The sequence below is a fragment of the Bison bison genome, unplaced genomic scaffold (assembly GCF_000754665.1).
Source record: "Bison bison bison isolate TAMUID 2011002044 unplaced genomic scaffold, Bison_UMD1.0 scf7180017864320, whole genome shotgun sequence".
NCBI classification, from domain to species: domain Eukaryota; kingdom Metazoa; phylum Chordata; class Mammalia; order Artiodactyla; family Bovidae; genus Bison; species Bison bison.
The window spans coordinates 444,450-469,261 of record NW_011494892.1 but is presented as its reverse complement, the minus strand read 5'-3'; the positions used below and the strand labels follow the sequence as shown (position 1 = coordinate 469,261).

At 38.4% G+C, this 24,812-nt stretch overlaps 1 protein-coding gene across 6 annotated transcripts in view; it reads right to left on the bottom strand.

The window, feature by feature from the left end:
• LOC104997998 (E3 ubiquitin-protein ligase HERC2) overlaps positions 1–24,812 on the bottom strand; it is a 236,357-nt gene that overhangs the window by 156,599 nt on the left and 54,946 nt on the right. For all 6 annotated transcript variants that reach the window (XM_010852986.1, XM_010852983.1, XM_010852982.1 and 3 more), the window contains 5 exons: positions 23,602–23,853; positions 18,817–19,010; positions 10,318–10,518; positions 7,079–7,307; positions 6,849–6,973 (listed from right to left, as the gene is read on the bottom strand). In XM_010852986.1, coding sequence (XP_010851288.1) covers positions 6,849–6,973; positions 7,079–7,307; positions 10,318–10,518; positions 18,817–19,010; positions 23,602–23,853 — 1,001 coding nt within the window. The remainder of the gene's footprint in view (positions 1–6,848; positions 6,974–7,078; positions 7,308–10,317; positions 10,519–18,816; positions 19,011–23,601; positions 23,854–24,812) is intronic.

Genomic DNA, 24,812 nt, shown 5'->3' with positions numbered 1-24,812 from the left:
AGCCCTGGGTGTTCTTTGGAAGGACTGATGCTAAAGCTGAAACTCCAGTACTTTGGCCACCTCATGCGAAGAGTTGACTCATTGGAAAAGACTCTGATGCTGGGAGGGATTGGGGGCAGGAGGAGAAGGGGACGACAGAGGATGAGCTGGCTGAACAGCATCACCGACTCAATGGACGTGAGTTTGAGTGAACTCCGGGAGATGGTGATGGACAGCGAGGCCTGGCATGCTGCGATTCATGGGGTCGCAAAGTGTCGGACACGACTGAGCAACTGAAATGAACTGAACTGAACTGAACTAGAAGGTCTTGTAGGTCATCACAGAATCATTCAACTTCATCTTCTTCAGCATTACTAGTCAGGTCATAGACTTGGATTACTGTGATGTTGAATGGTTTGCCTTGGAAATGAACAGAGATCAGTCCATCCTTTTCGAGACTGCACCCAAGTACTGCATTTTGGACTCTCGTTGACTACAAGGGCTACTCCATTTCTTCTAAGAGATTCTTGCCCACAAGAGTAAATATAATGGTCATCTGAGTTAAATTCACCCACGCCAGTCCGCTGATTCCTAAAATGTCGATGTTCACTCTTGCCATCTCCTGTTTGACCTCTTCCAGTCTAACTTGATTCATGGACCTAACATTCCAGGTTCCTATGCAATATTGTTCTTTCCAGCATCGAACTTTACTTCCATCACCAGTCACAGCCACCCCTGGGTGTTGTTTTCTCTTTGGCTCCATCTCTTCATTCTTTCTGGAGTTATTTCTCTACTCTTCTCCAGTAGCAGATTGAACACGTACTGACCTGGGAAGTTCATCTTTCACTGTCATATTTTGTTACCTTTTCATACTGTTCATGGGGTTCTCAAGGCAAGAATACTGAAGTAGTTTCCTATTCCCTTCTCCAGTGGACCATGGTTTGTGGACCCATCCAGCGGACCCAATCCATCTTGGGTGGTCCTAGATGGCATGGCTCTTAGTTTCATTAGGTTAGACAAGTTTGTGACCCATGTGATCAGTTTGGTTGAAAGTTAAAGTGAAGTCGCTCAGTCGTGTCCAACTCTTTGCAACCCCGTGGACTGTAGCCTACCACGCTTCTCCATCCATGGGATTTTCCAGGCAAGAGTACTGGAGTGGGTTGCCATTTCTTTCTCCAGAGGATCTTCCTGACCCAGGGACTGAACCCGGGTCTCCAGCATTGTAGGCAGATGCTCTACCGTCTAAGCCACCAGAGATCAGTTTGGTTAGATTTCTGCAATTGTGGTTTTCATTCTGTCTGCCCTCTGATGGATAAGGATAAGAGGCTTTTGGAAGCTTCCTGATGGGAGGGCCTGGCTGTCTAGCTCTGATGGGTGGGGCCATGCTCAGTAAATCTTTAATCCATTTTTCTGTTGATGGGTGGGGCTGTCTTCCTTCCCTGTAGTTTGGTCTGAGGCCAAAACATGGTATGGGTAATGGCAGCCTCCTTCAAAAGGAATTATGCTAGTATGCTGCAGCGCCCAGGACTGTCGCATTCAGTGTGCCTTACCCTGTGCCAGGACTGTTACAGGCAAGTCTGGCTCAGTCTCTGGTGGCGACACTGCTTCTTTCTCCTGGGTCCTGGTGCACAAGGTTTTGTTTGTGCCCTATCCAAGAGCCTGTTTCCCCAGTCCTATGGAAGTTATGCAATCAAATCCCCTGGCCTCCAAAGTCAACTTCCTTCGGGTTCTCAGTCCCTTTGCTGGAATCCCAGGTTGGGAAATCTGTTGTGGGCCCTTGAACTTTTGTAACAGTGCAAGAACGTCTTTGGTGTAATTGTTCTCCAGTTTGTGGGTCGACTGCTTGGTGGCTCTATGGTGAGGCTAATGGTGACCTCCTCAAGAGGACTTATGCTACACACCGTGCCTCCTAGTTCTGCTGCAGCCAGAGCCCCTGTCCCCACGGCAGGCTACTGTTGACCCATGCCTCCACAGGAGACACTCCAACAATCAAAGGCAGGTCTGGCTGTCTCTGTGGGGTCCCTGGGTCCTGGTGTGCACAAAGTTTTGTTTGAGCCCTCTGAGTGTGTCTGGCTGATATGGGGTTTGATTCTAAATGCAACTCCGCCTTTCCTACCATCTTGTTGGGCCTTCTCCTTTGCTGTTGGATGTAGGGTATCTTTTTTTGGTGGGATCCGACAGTCTCCTGTTAATGGTTGTTCAGCAGTGAGTTGCAATTTTGGAGTTCTTGCAGAAGATGAACACACATCCTTCTACTCTGCCATCTTTACCATCTTTTTCCTAATTATCATTCTTACAACCAATAACTTATAATCTTTAAGAATATAATTAAAAATTACTTATAGTAATGTTGTTATGCAGTTACTAAGTCATGTCCGACTCTTTCCAACCTACGGACTGCAGCATACCAGGCTTCTCTGTCCATCACTATTTCCCAGAGTTTGTTCAAATTCATGTCCGTTGAGTTGGTGATGCCATCAACCATCTCATCCTCTGCCGCTCCCTTCTCCTTCTGCCTTCAATCTTTTCCAGCAAGGGAATGTTTTCCAATGAGTTGCCTCTTCACATCTGGTGGCTGAAGTACTGGAGCTTCAATTTCAGCATCAGGGCTTCCAATTAATAATTCAAGGTTGATTTACTTTAGGACTGACTAGCTTAATCTCCCTGCAGTCCAAGGGACTCTCCAGATTCTTCTCCAACACCACAATTCAAAAGCATTACTTTGGTGTGAAGCCTTCTTTATGATACAACTCTCATATCTGTACGTAACTACCAGAAAAAAACATAGCTTTGACTAGACAAACCTTTGCTAGCAAAGGGATGTTTCTGCTTTTTAATATGCTATCTAGGTTTGTCACAGCTTTCCTTCCAAAGAGCAAGTATCTTTTTCTTTCATGATTGCAGTCATTGTTTGCAGTGACTTTGGAATCCAAGAAAAAAAGAATCTGTCACTGCTTCCACTCCTTCCTCATCTATTTGCCATGATGTGATGGGACTGGCTTCTTTTTTTGAAAGCTGAGTTTCAAGCCAGCTTTTTCACTCTGATCTTTTACCCTCATCAAGAGGCTCTTTAGTTCCTCTTCACTTTCTGCCATTAAAGTGGTATTATCTGCATATCTGAAGTTGTTGATATTTCTCCTGGCAATCTTGATTCCAGCTTGCACTTCATCCAGCCCGGCATTTCGCATGATGTACTCTGCCTATAAGTTAAATAAGCAGGATGACAATATACAGCCTTGATGTTACTCCTTTCCGAATTTGGAACCAGTCCGTTGTTCCTAACTGTTGCTTCTTGATAAAGGTTCTTGATAACCTTCTGCATAAAGGTTTCTGAGGAGACAGGTAAGGTGGTCCGGTATTCCCATCTCTAAGAATTTTCCAGTTTGTTGTGATCCACACAAAGGCTTTCTCATAGTCAATGAAACAGAAGATTTGGGGCGGGGGGGACTTCCTTGCTTTTTCTGTGATCCAATCAACGTTAGCTATTTGCTGTCTGCTTCCTCTGCCTTTTCTAAACCCAGCTAGTATATCTGGAAGTTCTCAGTTCACATACTGTTGAAGCCTCACTTGAAGAATTTTGAGCATAACTGTACTAACATGTGAAATGAGCACAACCATATGGTAGTTTGAACATTCTTTGGCACTACCCTTCTTTGGAAGTAGAATTAATATTTACAGTAGTACAACAACAACAACAACAAATATTTATAGTAGTAAAAATATCTAAAACCTAAATGGTCAACAATCAGAAATTGTTTTTAAAAAAGGAAACGTTAGTCCTTTTCCTTACGACAGACTTCCCCAAAGCCAACAGAACAAATGGACATAGCAGAAGGGTATTCAATATAGATGACATGGCAACCTGATGAGTGAAAAAGATACAAGCCACTAAGACCAATTCTAACATTATAATTACTACTGTTAGTAAATATTTGCATTTTTGAAAGCCTGGAAGACTACACACAAAAAAATATTAACAATGATTAATCCCACATGATGAGGTTTTTTATTTATGCCTTTCTGTAGCTTCAAAGTATTTTTGTCTTAAAACAAATGGCCTTTTGGCTATTTTTTTATGAACCTTAATTATTATCTAAGGATCAGCACCTGTATACTCTATAGCCTCTCTTCCCCTCCCAAGGTTCCACTCTCCAGCAGGAAGCACAAAATCAACATATGCTTACTAAATTAACAGGCTCTGAAAACACTGCTTGAGTCTAGTCCCCATATCACAGCTCCCATCAGGTGAGCTGTTACATTGAGCCACAGGAGACTCAGCAAGAGAAGGAAGCAGCCTAGAATCAACAAACTGCCACTCACTACTTACAATACCTTAGCACCACTATTAACTTCTGTAGTACTTCTGTGTCCATGCCCTAAAATGAAATTTTAAGACAACTTTTTCCACTAGTGAAAAAAACTCACATTTTCTGGCAATACAAGAAAACTTTAAACAGAAAAATTTTCTCTGTCCTATGGCCTTTCTCTCCTCGCTGTGCATGTTGTATTCACATTAGTAAAAGTGAAGTCACTCAGCCGCGTGCAAATCTTTGCAACCCCATGGACTGTAGCTTTCCAGACTCCTATGTCCATGGGATTTTCCAGGCAAGTGTACTGGAATGGGTTGCCATTTTCTTCTCCAGGGGATTTTCCCAGCCCAGGGATCGAACCTGGGTCTCCCGCATTGCAGGCAGACACTTTACCGTCTGAGCCACCAGGGAAGCCCCTGTGTATTCACATTATGCATGAACTAAACCTCCTCATCAGCAGATATACCTGCTCAACCAAAGAGAAACATTCTACCAGGATCAACATGTAATACCTTAAAAGAAAACCCTCCTTCTTGATTTTCTAAGAGGCCATGAGGAGGCTTAGATCTGGACTATGTAAACTGTCAATAATAACATCATTTAATGTACAGCCCTCTATCTCAAAAAACTTATATAACTGTGCCTTGACTTGTAATGGGTGCAATAGTTCTCAGAAATTTCTGAGATGCTGTTCCTGGGGTATAATCCTATATTTGGCCTGAATAAAATTTTCTATCCCTTTTTTAGATCCACTGATTTTTTTTGTCGACATCAACATGGCTGACAAAGTCAAAAGAGAGAATGAAAGTACAGTACACAGCACAGCATCTGAGGGAGAAAAGGCACCCAGTGCATCATACTTGCTACTAACATCATTACATGGTGACTGCTTCTAATTTTTTTCAATTTAAGCAAAGTAGGTATATTTTCAAAACATTTTTAATACACTCACATCATCTGATTTTATCAGTTTAAGTTTTTAAATTGAAAACTATTATGACAAGAGCAACAAAAGTAGCTATGAATGACAAATATGCACATGCAAATAAAATTAACACCCCACCCTACTGTTTGACTGCTTCTAATTTTTTTCAATTTAAGCAAAGTAGGTATATTTTCAAAACATTTTTAATACACTCACATCATCTGATTTTATCAGTTTAAGTTTTTAAATTGAAAACTATTATGACAAGAGCAACAAAAGTAGCTATGAATGACAAATATGCACATGCAAATAAAATTAACACCCCACCCTACTGTTTGACTGCTTCTAATTTTTTTCAATTTAAGCAAAGTAGGTATATTTTCAAAACATTTTTAATACACTCACATCATCCGATTTTATCAGTGTAAGTTTTTAAGTTGAAAACTATTATGACAACAAGAGCAACAAAAGTAGCTATGAATGACAAGTATGCACATGCAAATACAAATTAACACCCCACCCTACTCCCAGAATAGCTACAGTCTTTAAAAAAAGACTGACATGCCTCATGTTAATGAGGTCAAGAAAGGGCTAGAACTCGCATACTGGCTGTTTAAATGTGCAATAAATGGCACAATCACGTTGAGAAATTGTATACACTCACCCTAGGATCCAGCAAATTCTAATTCAGAGTGTTTACCCAAAAGAAAAAAACAAGTGTTCACTACAGGACTTGTACACAGCATGATCACAGCAGCTCTAAGAATCAAAAATCATCGTATGTCTACCAACAGGAGAATGGATACATCAACAGTGCCATAATCACACAAGGAAACACTTCTCACTAGCAAAAATTAATAACGCATCCAGCATATCTGAATCTAAAAATCATTATCAAGGCAAAATAAAGCTAACACAAATCAGTACTTATTGTATGATATCATTTATGTGAAAATCAAAACTGGCAAAAAAATTTCTTTTAATTTTTACTTATTTACTGATTTGGTGTTGGCTGCACTGGTCTTTGTTGCTGTACATGTGCTTTCTCTAGTTGTGACAAGCAGGACTACTCTCCAGTTGCAGTGTGTGGGCTTCTGAGCGCAGTGGCTTCTCTTGTTACGGAGCACACCAGCTTTGGTAGTTACGCCACTCAGTAGTTGGGGTGCCCAGGTTTAGTTATTCGTCTGCATGTGGAATCTTCCTGCACCAGGGATTGAACTCAGGTCCCCTGCATTGGCAGGCAGATTCTTAACCACTGCAAGTCCCTTAACCAATAAAGTCCCCCAAACTGGCCAACATCTTCTGAGAGAGGCAGGAAAAGTATGCTAACTTAACATGCACAAAGGCACTTTCTGGGGTGATGGCAATGATTTATATTATGATTGGGGTACCTGTCAAATTCACTTATTAATAAATAGACACAAAGTGGGTATATTTTATCATACTTAACAACTCAGTTCTTTTAAACTACTAGAAAAGTTTTAATTGCAGAAATATTTAGATGTTACTAAAAGTCTTATGTTTCAAAGTTTTTTTAATTCTGGCAAAGTTTCAATCTCAGCTCACTGGTAACTAAAATTGCTTCCATCAGCTTATACACACACGTGCACACACACATATTCCTAGGACCATACCTGGATTTCTGCAGTAATGGCTGCATTTAAGGCTGATTCTAAGCCTCCATCAGCCATTAAGCTGCCCACGAGAAGATCAATCATGAATCGACGACCTGGACTTATGTTAACTTCATTACCTGAAACTGGAAAAGGGCAAGTGTTTTCGCCAGTGTGTGGTAAGCACCATCCCCTGTCAGCACTCCTCCTGTGCCAGCCCCACACCACCCCTGTTCCTGGCCCAAGCCCACCTGCACAGGGTAGGAGAGCAGAGAGTGCCCGTGCCCGTTCCTCGGCAGTGGGCAGCAGCACTGACCATCCGCTCTGCAACACAGCCTGGGCAGCCGCCTGCACAGTACTCAACACGCCTGCACTGCTGGCCAGAGCCACCACGGTCTGCTTCAGGCTGTTGAGGAGGACGCTGCCCAGACCTAAACCAAGGAATTCTGGGTCAACCTGGTGACTAATGGCAGCATGCAACTGAAAGGAGAAAAACAATTTTTACTTAGAAGCCCTTAAAATGAATGCTTTTCAAATTTTTATTAAAATAATATCTCAAATTGAGTTTTATTCAAATAGTAAAGGAAAAACTTCCAGTATAGGTATTTTTTTAACTAAAAAATGTTTATCCATAGTAATTGAGAATCTGAGGTAAAGTATTTCCATAAGAGGAATTTTTTAAACCTAACTATAAGTACATATACAGAAAAGCTCAATATCAACAAACTCATTAAACCCTGTGGAAACAGCACCTCCACCCCACTCTCAACCACCTGTACCATAGAAATAAGGACTATAAAACAATCAAAAAAGTATTAGAAGAGTAGATAGTCAAGCTGAGGGTATATAAAGAAATGCCTCAAGAGCTAAACCAGGACTCACACAGACACATACACAACAGGAGCTAAGGGGTTCTGGGCTCTGAGAGCACACCAAAGCCTTTTGAGACACAGGAAGGCCCACTGAACAGGAGCTGCCTGTCAGTCAGCCAGGACCTGGGGGGCAACACACTACGCACACAAAGCTTTGGGCACAGAGAACCCACAGGAAATCAGAGACTCAGCCTGCCTTACAAGCAGATGTGAAATCAAAGTTATATCAATCTAAGTATGGATATCACAAGTCAAGAATTGAACACTAAAACTCATCTAGAGCCGGAGGAACTCAATGGAACCTCACAGACAAAAGTATAAAACTGCCCTCTGAGGACATGTCCAAAGCTAAGAATAAATCCTAGACATAATGTATTAAAATCACAAAACAAGGGCAAAAATCCAAAAAGTCACCAAAGGGAAAGACAAATTAGCTACAAAGAAACAACAACTGCACCAGTAATGATTTCTCACTGGCAACAAGGTCAGAAGACAGTAGAAAACCTTCATGGCAACCCACTCCAGTGTTCTTCCCTGGAGAATCCCAGGGACGGGGGAGTCTGATGGGCTGCCGTCTATGGGGTCGCACAGAGTCGGACACGACTGAAGCGACTTAGCAGCAGCAGCAGCTGATAAAACAACATACAACCTAAAAAATTAAGCCTTATTAAATTATCTCAAGAGATGTTGAAGCTAATAAAGTTTTTCAGACGTTATAACTCACAGACCTTAATGAAGAAACTTACTGAAGGAGATATCCAGGAGAGAGGTGATATAAGTAACAATAGCAAAACAAACTGATTTTAAAAAAAAAAAGGACTACATATCAGAGTTAAGTATGACCTCTCAAAATTATAATAATTAATTGAAGGAAAGTTTAAAAATAATTATATTTCACAAATTCTAGGAGGTATTTTCTTTCATGTTTTAACAACCCTAAAATCAGAATATCTTATCTATTGCAATTGGGAGTGTTCTTCTATTAGCTGCACACACACACAAAAAGTCCCTGGAGTCAATGTAACAGACTACCAAATAATTCAAATACTAATGGTGGAAAGAGACATTTAGGTTTAAGGCATCCTATAACCCCTGTATTTTTCAGGAAGAGAAATACTGATTAACTTAACATGTTGGGAAATTCACAAATAGTTAAAATTTTTTCTATAATATGAGTAATGTCCAGAAATCAAAATTTCAAAACCTGGGAACAATTAAAGCGATCTGAAAGGAAAAAATCTGAGAAACTTGACCAAAAGATAATAAAATGATGAACAAACTTACACAAAACATCAGTAATCACAAATATAAAAGATTAAATCCACATATTGAATAAATACTCTCAAACTGAATTCTTTTTACGAATTAAGCTATGTGAGTTAATTTTTTAAGACAGGACTAAAAGACCTTGAAAGACAAAACAAAGCAATGGGAAAACACAGCATTAGGTACATACGCCCTAATGGAACCAAGCCTAGGACCTGTACAAGGTCTTTCTCCACAGCTGTGGCAAAAGCAACGGAGTCACTAAAGACCATGGGAAGCAACAGGAAACAAGGACACCACACCACAGGTGCGCTTGTGAACGAGCTTCTGTAAAAGACTCCTGGGGAAGGGAGGCAATTTCTAACCTTCTGCTAATTCCATGTTGCAATTAAAAGTTACATTCACTTTCCTGCTTTTTGAAAGCCAAGACAAAAAGGGGAGAGAACAAAAAGGGGACATGATGGGTCACATAGAAACCCTCACATTATAAAGGAGGAAAATTATTTTGCTCAGAAATATTGTTCTCTTGACATTAAGTCATAGGCGTTTTATTACAAAGAAAAACATGATCAAAGATTTTAGTTACAGTTTTACTTTTTTAAAAAGTTAAGGAAAAAAACTTTGTAGCTTTATTTTTTTATTGAAGGATAATTGCTTTACAGAATTTTGCTGTTTTCTGTCAAACCTCAATATGAATCAGCCACAGGTATACATATATCCCCTCCCTTTTGAACCTCCCTCCCATCTCCCGCCCCATCCCACCCGTCTAGGTTGATACAGAGCCCCTGTTTGAGTTTCCTGAGACACACAGCAAATTCCCAGCAAATTCCCCTTGGCTATCTATTTTACATATGGTAACGTTAAGTGTAGCTTTTCTTACACTGGCATTTATCCTTAACGTCTCCTGTGAGGAAGTGGAGGTACTACTGGAGGAAGCAGAACTTCCGGAATGAAGTTCTCCTCTCAGGCCAGAGAAGAGACTGGCAACCACATCCAGCTGATCATCTACTGTCATACCCAGTTACATCTTTACATACAGTAACCATAAATTCAAGACTGACTGTCTGATGAATGCCAACAAGCTGAATTCAGCCGTAATAACACAATCAATATATATATTCTTACCTGCATGCAGAGACTGACTTACAGGATAAACACAAAATAACCAGATTGATTTTTTTAAGCCTCATAAACATTATACTCCATCACAATCTTACTTTAAGACACTTCAAAATTTTCAACAGTAGTTCATTTAACAGGCTAAACCCCATGCCCTGTAATATGCATAAACATCATTATAAATACCTAAGACACTTATGTAATGGGGAAAAGGAAAGAAAAAGCATTAATACCTGAAGTCGTAGAAGATTGAGTGTTGCCACAGTCATACACTCTTTCTCTTGAGGTGGGGGCCAGTCAGCAGTGCCATCCATCCCCTCACTCACTTGCCGAAGTAGGAGATCTAACTGCTCAAAAGTCATTGAGCAGATGTCCACCACAAAAGGGACACGAAGGCCAATGGACCACTCAGAACAGGAAGACCAAGCAAAACTCTATGGAAGAAACACAAGAACCTAAAATGAATCTACACAATCAGTTATCAGCCTGTTCCACAAGAGATTCACCATTAGGAATGACAAAGATGCCCTAAATTACTACTTTTTCATCCCTCTAACTGTCCCAAAGGCGCAAGCATTTTCAGTTATCTAATTCACATACTAACAGCTTCCAATTTCCTCTCAATTCAGTACTCCATCTTGTTTTCAAAACTCTGTTTGCTACCAAAATTAAGCAACTGAGTAAAACTGAAAACTAAAATCTATTCAAATAACCCCAAAGAAGTCAGGAAACAATAAAGGAACAAAAAGAAGAAAGCAAACAAAAAAATTAATAAATGACAGACAAGGGTCTGAACATAAAAACAGAAAGAGAGAGATCATCAGGATACAGCAAAACCAAAACCTAACTATACAGTATCTATAAGAAATTTACCTTAAATATCAAGATAAAAGGTGGCTTAGTAAAGGGATGGGGAGTGGCTTTAGGAACCTGGAATCTTAGGTTCATGCATCAAGGTAAATTAGAAGTGATCAAGCAGGAAATGGCAAGAGTGAACACAGGCATTTTAGGAATCAGAAAACTAAAATGGATGAGAATGAGTGAATTCAATCAGATGACCATGTGGAAAGAATCCCTTAGAAGAAATGGAGTAGGCCTCACAGTCAACCAAAGAGTCTGAAATGCAGTACCTGGGTGGAATCTCAAAAGCAACAAAATGATCTCAGTTGGTTTCTAAGGCAAACCTATTCAACATCCCAGTCATTCAAATCTATGCCCCAACCACTAATGCCAAAGAAGCTGAAGTTGAATGGTTCCATAAAGTTCCACAAGACCTTCTAGAACACCAAAAAAGAAAAAAAAAAAAAAGATGTCCTTTTCATCATAGAAAATTGGAATGCAAAAGCTGGAAGTCAACAGATACCTGGAACAATAGGCACATTTGGCCTTGGAGTATTAAAATGAAGCAGGGCAAAGGCTAACAGACTTCTGTCGAGAGAACACACTAGTCAAAGCAAACACCCTCTTCCAACAACACAAGAGATGACTTCAAACATGGACATCACCATGTCAGGTCAATACTGAAACAAAATTGATCATATCCTTTGCACCTCACGATGGAAAATCTCTGCAGTCAGAAAAAACCAGACCTGGACCTGACTGTGATTCAGATCATGAGCTCCTGATTGCAAAATTCAGGCTTAAACTGAAGAATGTAGGGAAAATGCCATTCAGGCACGACCTAAATCAAATCCATTACAATCGTACGGCAGATGTGACAAATAGCTTCAAGAGATTAGAGCTGGTAGGAAGAGTGCCTGAAGAACTATGGACAGAGGTTTATAACGCTGTATAGGAGGCACTGATCAAAATCATCCCAAAAGAAATCCAAGGAGGTAAAGTGCATGTGTGAGGAGTCGTTACAAATAGCTGAGGAAAGAGAAGCAAAAATCAAAGGAGAAAGAGAAAGATATATCCAACTGAATGCAGAGTTCTAGACAATAGTAAGGATAGATACGAAAGCATTCTTACATGAACAATGTAAAGAAATATAGGAAAACAGTAGAATAGGATAGGAAAGATCAGAGATCTCTTCAAGACATTTGGAGATAATCAAGGGAATATTTAATGCAAAAATGGACACAGTAAAGGACAGAAAGCATAAGGATTAAATAGAAGCAGAGAGTTTAAGAAGAGGTGAGAAGAATACGCAAAAGTATATAAGAAAGGTCTTAATGACATGGATAACCATGATTATGGTCATTCACCCAGAGGAGAACATCCTGAAGCTGAAGTCAAGTGGGCCTAAGGAAACATTACTACCAATAAAGCTAGTGAAGGTGATGGTATTCTAGCTGTTTAAAATCCTAAATGATGATGCTGTTAAAGTGCTACACTCAATATGTCAGCAAGTATGGAAAACTCAGCAATGGCCACAGAACTGGAAAAGGTCAGTTTTCATTCCAATCCCAAAGAAAGGCAATACCAAAGAATGTTCAAACTACCATACAATTGTGCTTATTTCACATTCCAGCAAGATAATGATCAAAATTCTTCAAGCAAGGCTTCAAGAGTACATGAACTGAAAACTTCCAGATGTAGTTACTGGGTTTAGAAAAGGAAGAGGGACCAGAGATCGAACTGCCAACATTTGTTGGATCATAGAAAAAGCAAGGGAATTCCAGAAAACATCTACTTTTGCTTCACTGACTACGCTAAACCCTGACTGTGTGGGTCACACCATTCACAACAAACTAGAAAATTCTTAAAAGAGATGGGAATATACCTGTTTCCTGAGAAACCCTTATGCAGGTCAAGAAGCAACAGTTAGAACTGGACATGAACAATGGACTGGTTCCAAATTTGGAAAGGAGTATGTCAAGCCTGTATACTGTCACCCTATTTAACTTACATGCAGAGTACATCATGCAAAATGTGGGCTGAATGAATCACAAACCAGATTCAAGATTGCCGGGAGAAATATCAAGAACTTCAAATATGCAGATGATACCACTCTAACAGTAGAAACAGAACAGGAATTAAAGAACCTCTTGAAAAAGGTCAAAGAGGAGAATGAAAAAAAATGGCTTAAAACTCAATATTCAATAAACTAAGATCATCGAATCTGGTCCCATTACTTCATGGCAAAGAGATGGGGAAAAAAGAAAAAAAGGAACAGGGACAGATTTTATTTTCTTGGCTCCAAAATCACTGGGGGCAGTAACTGCAGCCATGAAATTCAAAGATGCTTGTTCCTTGGAAGAAAAGCCATAAGAAACCTAGGCAGCATATTAAAAAGCAAAGACGTCACTTTGCTTCAAAGGCTCATATAGTCAAAGCTATGGTTTTTCCAGTAGTCATGTATGGATGCGAGAGTTGGACTATAAAGAAAGCTGAGTGCTGAAGAATTTGATGCTTTTGAACTGTGGTGCTGTAGAAGACTCTTGAGAATCCTTGAACTGCAAGGAGATCAAACCAGTCAACCTTAAAGGACATCAGTCCTTAACATTCACTGGAAGAACTGATGCTGAAGATGAAGCTCTAATACTCTGGCCACCTGATGTGATGAGCCAACTCACTGGAAAAGACCCTGATGCTGGGAAAGATTGAGGGCAGAAGAAATGGTGACAGAGGATGAGATGGTTGGATGGCATCACCGACTCAATGGACATGAGTTTGAGCAAACTGTGGGAGACACTGAAGGACAGGGGAGCCTGATGTGCTGCAGTCCATGAACACACAAAGAGTTGGACAGGACTTGGCCACTAAACAATAAAACAACAATCCTCTTTGATCCACCTCCTACAGTAATTTAAGTAAAAAAATGGGATTTAATTAAACTTAAAAGCTTTTATCAGCAATTATTCAGTCACTACAGCATGTCCAACTCTTTGGCAATTCCACAGACTGTAGCCCACCATGCTCCCCTGGCCATAGGATTTCCCAAGCAAGAATACTGCAATGGGGTGCCATTTCCTTCTGCAGGGGATCTTCTGAGCCAGGGATGAATCCACATCTCCTGCTTTGGCAAGTGGATTCTTTACCACTGAGCCACCAGGGAAGCCCCATGCATAGCAAGGAAACTCTGAACAAGGTGAAGACAACCCCCAGAATGGCAGGAAAAAGTTATTGCAAATGTAACAACTGACAAAGGATTAATTTCTAAAATATACAAGCAGTTCATGTAGCTCAACAGCAGAAAAACAAATACCCCAATCAAAAAACGGGCAGAAGACCTAAACATTTCTCAAAAGAAGACGTATAGATGGCTAAAAAACACACGCAAAGATGATCAACATCACTCATAATTATTAGAGAAATGCACATCAAAATTACAATGAGGTATCACCTCACACCAGCCAGAATGGCCATCAGCAAAAAAAAATCTACAAACAATAAATGAGTGTGGAAAAAAAGAAACCATCTTGCACTGCTGGTGGGCATATAAACTGATACAGCCACTCTAAAGAACAGTATGGTGATTCCTTTAAAAACTAGGAATAAAACTACCATATAGTCCAGTAATTCCCACTACTGGGCATATACCCTAAGAAACCATAACTGAAAAAGGCACATGTACCCCAATGTTCATCACAGCACTATTTATAATAGCCAGGACCTGGAAGCAACCTAGATGTCCATCAACAGAGGAATGGATAAAGAAGTTGTGGTACATGTATACAATGGAGTATTACTCAGCCATAAAAAGGAACACATATGAGTCAGTTCTAGTGAGGTGGATGAACCTAGAGCCTGTTGTACAGAGTGAAGTAAATCAGAAAGAGAAAAGCAAATATTGTGTGTTAATGCATATATATGTAAAATCTAGAAAACTGATACTGATAAACCTATTTTCACGCAGGAATAGAGATGCAGACATAGAGAAGACTTGTGGACACAGCAGGGGAAGTAGAGGTGGGACGAACTGAGAGAGCAGCAGTGAAACATATACACTACCATATGCAAAATAGATAACTAGTGGGAAGTTGCTCTATGACACAGGGAGCTCAACACAGTGTTCTGTGATAACCTAGAGGGGTGGGGGGGGGTTGGGAGGGAGGACAAGAGGGACAGACATGTATATACTTATGGTTGATTCATGTTGTACAACAGAAGCCAATACAATATTGTAAAGCAATTATCTCTGTAGCTCAGACGGTAAAGAACCTGCCTGCAATACAGGAGACCCAGATTCAATTCCTGGATTGGGAAGATCCTCTGGAGAAGGGAATGGCAACCCACTCCAGTATTCTTGCCTGGAAAATTCTATGGACAGAGGAGCCTGGAAAGCTACAGTCCGCAAAGCAAAGAGTTGGACACAACTGAACAACTAACATTCCACTCCAGATTATCCTCAAATTGAAAATAAATGTTTTAAAAAGATACAGATTTAACAAAACAGGATTTATATGCTGAAAACCCTGATAAATGAAATCAACAAAAATGCAAATAAACATTTAAACATAATATTTTAATAGACTAGAAACCTCAATGTAGCAAAAATGTCAATTCTTCACAAACTGGTAATAGGCTGAACACAATCTCTACCAAAACCTAAGCAAGGTATTTCTGCAAACACAGACAAGATTATTCTAAATTTTAATGGATAGGCAGAGGAACTAAAATATAGACTTCTTAAATTTTTTTCAAACAAGGCTGGAAGAGTTATAATACACAATTACTAAGAAAATTAAAATGGAGTACCTACATTGAAAAAGAAACTTCAGAGCAAGGAAAAACAAGGATCAAGTGGGGCACTGAAAAACAACCGAAAGGTCAATTCACCAAGACAACCAAACATTCAAAATGTGTATGTATCAAACAAAAATTTCAAAATACATAGAACAAAATTGATAGATTTATCCTAAAATGCCAATGAAATCTCAAGGTATCCCAAATAACCAAAGGAATCTTGAAAAGGAATAACCAAGTTGGGAAAAGATTAATTCCTAATTCAAAACTTAACAAAAAACTACATTAATCAAAACAGTGTGGTCTGGTACAAAGTCAGATTCAAAGACCAATGAAGCAGACTACAGTAAACATTGCCTATATGGTCAAATGATACTCGACAAGTGCCAAGACTATTCAATGGGGAAAGAACAAAGGTTTTTCTATAAACAGTGCTGGGAAAACTGCAGAAGAATCCATTTGATCCTTATCTTACATCATATATGAAACAATGGATCAAAGACCATAAAACATAAGACTTCAAACTATGAAACTATTAGAAGACTGGAAAATCTACATGATCATGTATTTCTTGGATATATATATGACACTGAAAGCAGTGAAAACAGAAGAAAAATTAAAACTTTTGTGCATCAAAGAACACTATCAACAGAATAAAAAGAAAACCATAGAATGATGGAAAAACAGTTGTAAATCATCTTCCTGATAAGGGATTAATAACCACAATATATCAAGAACTGCTACAACTTAAAAAAGAAATCTAATTCAAATATGGGCAAAGAACTTGAATACATTTCTCCAAAAAAGATATACAAATGGTCAATAAGCACTGACCATTTCATTAGGGAAGTGCAAATTAAAACCACAGTGTGATACCACTTCATACTCACTGTGATGGCCTTTAAACAAAAAAAGAAACAAAGAAAATAACCAGTTGACAAGAATGTGGAAAACATGAAACCCTTGTGCATAACTAGGGGAGTGTAAAAATCATGCAGCTGTTGTAGAAAAACAGTAAGGTAGTGTCTCAAAAATTTAAACATAGTTACCATAATGATCCAGCAATTCCAGTCCTAGATATATACTGAAAAAAACTGAAAAGCAGGGACTCACACAGAAATTTCTACACTAATATCTGCTTTTCTTTTTGGTCACCACAGGCAGGATCTTAGTTCCCTGTCCAGGGATCAAACCCACACCCACTTCAGTAGAAGGCCCTATAGCTACATTATTCACAATAGCCAGAGACAAACAACCCATGTGTTCACTGAAGGAGGAATGGATAAACAAAATGTGGGAGATACACACACATGAATGTTATCAAACCTTTAGAAAATAAAATTCTGATACATGCTACAACATACATCAATGCTGAACACATCATAATCAAATATGAAATAACCCAGACATAAAAGATCAAATTTTATGTGGTTCTATATATATGAGATACCTCAAACAGGCAAATTCAGAGAGTAAATTTCAGGTCACCAGGGGAGGAGAAATGGAGTTATTGTTTAATGGGTACAGAGTTTCTGTATGAGATGATGAAAAAGTTCTGAAGATGAACAGTAGTGATGGTAACACAACACTGGAGATATACTTAATGCCACTGTATGGTTTACCATAAATTTTTAATGATCAAAAGCACTAATATAAAAAAAACCTGATAGAACCAAAAAGAGAAATTAACAAATCCACAATTATTCTTAGAGATACCCAGAAAAATTTGTCCTTGTTGACAGAACAAGCAAACAGAAAATCAGCAAGGATCTAGAAAAACTGAGTAATACTATCAATGAACTAGATCTAACTGACATTTACAGAACACTTCAACAATGGTGAAACATGTCAACAGCAAAATAGACACTGTTTTTAAGCACATATGCAGGCCATTCACAAACAGAACACGTTCTAAGATAAAAAAAACAAATCAAGAAATGAAATCATACAGAGTTTCTTCACTAACCACAATGGTTAACTAAATAATCAGTAACAAAGATAAAGAATGATCTCCAAAAATTTTGAAACTAAACAACACACTTAATCCATAGGGCAAAGAGCAATTCTCAAAAGAAATCAGAGCCAAACAAAAATGAAAATATATCAAGATTTGTAGATCCAACTGAAGCACTACTTAAGAGCAAAAATTATAGTATCAAGTGCTTACATACTACAAAAGAAAATGTCTAAAAATCAACCACCTAAGCTTTCTCCTAAACAAACTAAGAAAACAGTAAAGTGACACCAAAGCAAACCAAAAGGGGAAAAGGGACAAGAGGAGAAACCGATGAAACTGAAAGCAAAAGAACAAGGGGAAATTTAATGAAACTAAAAGCTAGTTCTTTGAAAAGATGAGAAAAATGGGTAAACCTATAACAAAACTGGCAAAGAGAAAAGGCGCAAATTACTCACGTCAGGACTGAACGAAGATATCACTGCAGACCCAAAAACTTCAAAAGGTCAGTAAGAAAACGCTAGTAAAGAAAATGCTACACACAGAAACTGGGTAACTTAGACAGAATGGAGCAATACCTTGAGTATCATAAACCAGCAACACTCACCGAAGAGGAAATAATCTGAGCAATTCCAGATTAAAAAATTGAATTTGTGGTTAAAAATCTTTGGAGAAAGAAATCTCTAGGGTCATATAAATTCATAGGAAAACATTAAAAAAGAAATGACACTAATTCTACTTAACCCATTCCAGAAAACAGAACAGGACAGAACACTTGCCGATGCTATGAGGCCAGTTTCACCCTGATGAAAAGGCAAGAAAGTGTTGTTTAAGAAAGCCACAAACTAGTATCTCTGAAGAGGACTGACAGGAAAACTCTCAACAGTGTATTAGCAAATCAAATCCAACAATATAAAAAAAGAAGACCAAGTGGAGATTATCTCAAAAACACAAGGTTCACCCAGTATTAGAAAATCAATGCATTCCACTATATTAAACAGACTAAAGGAAAACATGATCACATCATTTGAGAAGAAAAAGCATTTGACAAAGGACTACACATACAAGTCAACTATGTTTCTACATACTACCAACAAATGACAGGAAATTAAAAATTCTATCAAATACCAAGCTATCTACTTTGTACCTGGGCAGGTCCACAGGCAATCCCGACTATATGTTTGGTATCCAGTCCAGGCAGCGCAGAGGGTTCCGGCTTGGTCACACGCAATGTGTCAAAGTGCTGACATTGGTCATTGCTCCCCCAGCTGTGGACCTCACTGTCCTCAGTCAGGGCCAGGCAGTGGGTAGACCCTGCAGCCACATCAATCACCTTCTTCCCTGGGGGCAAAGGAGGATGCAGATATAGCTTTATATCTATGACTTGTGTTGCAATGAAGATATTTACTCTAAGACACTCAGGTCAGAAGGCATTTAATGTAATTGCTTTAGTATTATTCACAATTCACCTGCTTTACATACATTATTAAAACCTCCGCTGTGTTTTACTAGCTACAATCTATTAAGACCTATAGCCTACAAATAAAATAATACTGTGAAATGAAAAGGATCTATTCATTTTCCTCATCCTTGTTCAAAAAAGACACCTGTACTTTGAATTAACTAGAGATCATATTTTCTTATCCCAATGTATAACCATGCAAAGTGTACTCCTCTTTAAAAGACTATGTTTTTGGAACAGTTATAGGTTCACAGTGAAACTGAGGAGAAGGCACATATCTGCGATATATTACTGATCCCAATGGACACTAAGCCTCTCCCCATTATTAATGAGTCATTTTTTTACACACAGACATCCAGTTCTTCTGACATCATTTGTTGAACTGACAATCTTTGCTCCACTGTATTGCCTTTACTCCTCTGCAGAGGATCGGTTAACTATATTTATGTAGATCTCTTTCCAAGCTCTCTCTTCTTTTCTCCTTTTCTCGTCATCATACTTTGTGTTTAGTCACTTAGTCGTGTCTGACTCTTTGCAACCCTTTGGACTTTACCCTGCCAGACTCCTCTGTCATGGGATTTTTCATGCAAGAATGCTGGAGTGGGTTGCCATCCTTCAACCCACTCCAGTGGATCCTTCCACTGGATCCTTCCAACAGGGATCAAACATGCATCTCATGGCTCTTCTGCACTGCAGGTAGACTCTTTACCTGCTGAGCCATCAGGAAAGCCCATAAAGATCATATTTTAGCCAATACCAAACTGTTCTGATCACTGCAGCTTTACAGTTAAGTCTTGAAGTTGGACAGTATCAGTCTTACAATTTGCTCTTCTCCTTTAATACTGTGTTGGCTATTTTGCCTTTCGATATAAACTTTAGACTCGGTTTGTTGATATTCAGAAAATAACTTTCTGGGATTTTGATTGGAATTGCATTAAATCTATAAAACAAGTTGGAAAGAACTGACATCTTAACAATATTCAGTGCTTCTATCAATGAACTTAGAATATCTTTCCATTTAGTTATTTGATTTCATTCATCAGTTTTCCTCATACAGATCTCATATATATATATATATATAGATATATAGATAGATAGATATAGACAGATAGATAGATTTATATATATATAGATTTATATATATCTATATATAGATTTATACTTATGTATTTCGTTCTTAGGTTGCTACTGCAAACTGCATTGTATATCTAATTTCAAATTCTACTTGTTAGTTGCCAGTATGTAAGAAAGAAATTAACTTTGGCATATTAACCTTGTATGTCACAACCTTGTTAGGAGGGTTTTGGGTCAATTCTTTCAAATTTTCAACATAAACAATCAAGTTATCTGTGAACAAAGTTTTATTTATTCCTTCTCAATCTGTATAGCTTTTATTTCCTTTTCTTGTTTTATTGCATTAGCTAAACTTCCAGTAATAATTTGGACAGAAAACGATGAAATGGAACATCCTTTCTCCATGACAACGCCCAACCAGATGTCGCACAACCAATGCATCACAAGTTGAACAAACTGGGTTATGAAGTTTTGCCTCACCTGCCATATTCACCTGACCTCTCGCCATCCAACTACCACTTCTTCAAGCATGCCAACAACTTTTGCAGGGAAAACACTTCCTCAACCAGCAGGAGGCAGAAAATGCTTTCCAAGAGTTCATTGAATCCCAAAGCATAGATTTTTAAGCTACAGGAATACACAAACTTATTTCTCATTAGCGAAAATTGTTGATTACTATGGTTCCTATTTTGATTAATAAAAATGTGTTTGAACCTAGTTATAATGATTTAAAATTCATGGTCGGAAACCACAATTACGATTGCATGAACCTAATAGTCTTTATCACGTTGAGGAAGTTTCCTCTATTCCTAATTTATTAAGTTTTTTTTTTAAATCATGAATGGGTATTGAAATTTTGTCAAAAGCTTTTTTTGCACTTATTGATAGGATCATGTGATTTTTCTTCTTTCATCTGTCAACTTGATGGATTAACTGATTTTTTAACACTGAACCAGCCTTTCATATGTCTTGAGTTCATACATATACTTATTATTATATATTTTTTTCTTTATATGTCACCCATCAATGGACACTACAGTTAGATACATGTCTTAGCTATTGTAAATAATGCTGCAATAAACATGGGGATGCAGATTTTTTTTTGAGTTAGTGTCTTTGATATCCAGAAGTAGAACTGCTGGCAGTTCTATTTTTATTTTTTGAGGAACCTCCATACTGTTTTCCAGAGTGGCTCTACCAGTTTACAGTCCCACCAATGGTACACAAAGTTTCCCTTATCTCTACATCCTTGCCAGCTCTTATTATTTCTTGTCTTTTGATAACAGACATTCTAAGAGGTAAGAGGTGATATCTCAATGTTTTGAAATTATTTCATTGACGATTAGTGATGGTGAACATCTTTTCACGTACCTGCTAGCCATAATACGTTTTCTTTGGAAAATGACTATTCAGATCATTTTTTTTTTTTGCTCTTGAGTTATATGAGACTTATATATTTTGAATATTAACTCCTTATCAAATATATGACTTACAAATATTTCCGGCCATTTCATAGTTTGCCGTTTCATTTCTTTGATGGTTTCCTTTGCTAGGCAGAAAGATTATTGATTTTAGATCTCTCTTCTTATATATTTGAAGCTATAAATTTCCATCTAAGCTTTCACTGTATGCCACAAATTTTTAAAAGTTGTATTTTCATTTAGTTTAAAATATTTTAAAGTTTCTCTTGAGATGTCTTCATTGACCTATGTTTTATCTGGAAGTAAACTATTTTATCTCTATGTATTTGGGGATTTTCCACTTAACTTTCTGTTACTGATTTCTGGTTAATTCCATTGTAGTCTGAGAGGAGACACTGATTTATCTTCTTTTAAATTGTTAAGGTGTGTTTTATGGCCTGGTCTATCTTGGTGAAAGTCAAAGTACACTGTTTATTTAGAAAGTTTTCTAAAACAAAATCTGTTTTTTATTTTTCCCCAAAGTTAAAAGATATAAATATAAAATATATTTTTCTATTTAATAGTGTTAGCAAAGTATTATAATTTTGCCTATTAGTATATTTAACATGACACAAACATGCTATGTCATGTTAAGAGGTCATGCTTAACATGAGGCCATGCTTTCAGACATATCAATATACAAAAAAATTCAGCTGAAAAAACTCTACTACAGTAAAGAAGACAATTCTATCCTAAGAGCCTCTCCTAAGAACAAATGACTATATCAACAATCACCTATACTTACTATACTCTCATAGTAAGCTATCCCTGTATCTAACTAATGTGGCTGAGGAACTTGATTTCATCTAGTAAATGAAGGGAATATAAACACAAAGGCAAATAAAATTCAAATACAGCTCCTTAGTAAACAACCAACCTTATTAACTCTAGAACTTACCTCAGACACTTAGAAAATAATAAACACCATGTGAACACACAAAACTTCTAATCACCAAAGTATTAACATGTTTTAAAATAAAAATGATGGGGAAATGAACTGGCAAGTCCCACTTAAAATTCTCACTTCTAAACTCAAAGCAAAAACATAAAGATGAATCCAGGTAAGTAACCCAACAAACTGTATCCCTTATGCCAAATGCAGCACAAGGCCTGTTTCTGTGAATCAAAGTGTACTGGAACACAGGTCCATTTGTTTTCCTATTGTCTATGACTGCTTTAAGGTTACAATAGCAAGGCTGAGTAGTTAGGAGAGACGGCATAAGGTCCTCAAACCTAAAATCATACAGACAGCCTGATCCAAAAAAAAACAGCCTGCCCACCTTATGTAGTGTAGCAACAGAGCACTACAGGTCCCACTTGATACATTTATCACCACCCTCTCCCATACTTCAGAAGGTATTTGCAAAGCACAGCTACATGCGTTGGCTCTCATTCCTCCCATCTACTGAGAATGCATACTGGACACCTTGAAACCAAAAAAAGAGGATTCATCCATCAAGCATCAGTTCAAACAAGACCACTCCAGGCTGACCGAATCCTATCTCCCTTTGTGCTACATACATATCTATAGTCTAAGCAAGATCTACAGTATAACTACAGATGACCTCACCAAACAGAAGCTAATCTCACCAAGGCCAATTTAATGAGTAATGAAATGAGTACTTGCCCCCCGATCCCATACACACACACAAAAAAAACTCTCCAATAAAATAGAAAAAAACAACAAAAAACAACTCTCCAAAATTGGAAAAATTTAAAGTTTCAAATTAAATTTGCTGAGAATAATTCTAGGTCACTTTTTAATACCGACAAACCACGTTCCATTTATTATCTGTATCTATTAAAATGTGGGTAAAAGCTTCTAATTTCATGGGTCATTCACAGAATGTCATGTAAAGGAAAATACCTGCAAACTTTAAAAGATTACTGAAGAAAACTCCTCAAATGGTTTTAAAAGTTTACATTTTGCACTCACCTTGCAATCCTTCCAAGAGTTTGGGATAACGAACATGTTCCTCTGTTCCATGCCCAAGTCTCTGGTTGTCACCCTTTCCCCATGAATAAACTTGGCCGTCTTTTGTCAAGGCAACAGAAAACTGGCTTCCACATCGGACTTTGACAACATCCAAGTCTTGCAGCTTTTCAATCAGCTTTGGCGTTTTGCAGCCATCACTGCCACCTCTGCCCAGCTTCCCATAGTCGCCATCTCCCCAGGACCACACCTGACCTAAAAAGCACAAACTATCTAAGTAAAAATAGCTGTACTCTAAATAAGCCTTTTAAATGTCTGAAAATGATCCATATAGCCAAAAGCACACAAAAATCTAGATCACTAATGTATACAGTTGACACAAATGAAATCTAGTTTCTATTTCAGGTTGTTATAGAAGCAATTAAGAAATGGAGAGACTTCCCTGGCAGTTAAGAATCTACTTTCCAACACAGGGGACAGAGTTCAATCCTGGTACGGGAACTAAGACCCCACATAGCTCAGGGGAACTAAGCCTGGCACTGCAACTACTGAGCCCACACACCTCCACTAGGAAAGCTCTCACGCCACAACAAAGGATCCCCACGCCGCAACCAAGACCTGACTCAGCCAAAAACATTCATTTAAAAAATTTAAAAGAAAGGTAAGAAGTAGAAAGCTGACTTTTCATTTTGTTTTAACTGAATGAATAGTAAAGTCCTGTGTGTGCTAAGTCGCTTCAGTCGTATCCGGCTCTTTGCGATCTTATGGACTGTAGCCCTCCAGGCTCCTCTGTCCTTGGGATTATTCAGCAAGAATACTGAAGGTACTGAAGGGGGTTGCCATGCTCTCCTCCAGGGTATCTTCTGGACCCAGGGATTGAACCAGCATCTCCTGCATTGGCAGGTGGGTTCTTTACCACTACTGCCACCTGGGGAAGCAATAAGCCCTAACCCTTACTAGTCTGGCCTCATGAAACAGCTTCCACTAAGTATTAAACACGGAACAAAAGCTCTACTGCCTCCACAGAACACAGTGACTAGACCCACGGCATACTGCACACTATCTCAGGTCTGCCTGCCAACATTCTTGTTATGCTGACCACATGTCAAACATACAACAGTATTTATTTCCAATAAAAATTTTAGTGCAATTTAATTAAATATTACATAAAGGGATAAAATAAAGTTGCTATCTGTGGGAGAGCAAGGCTGACA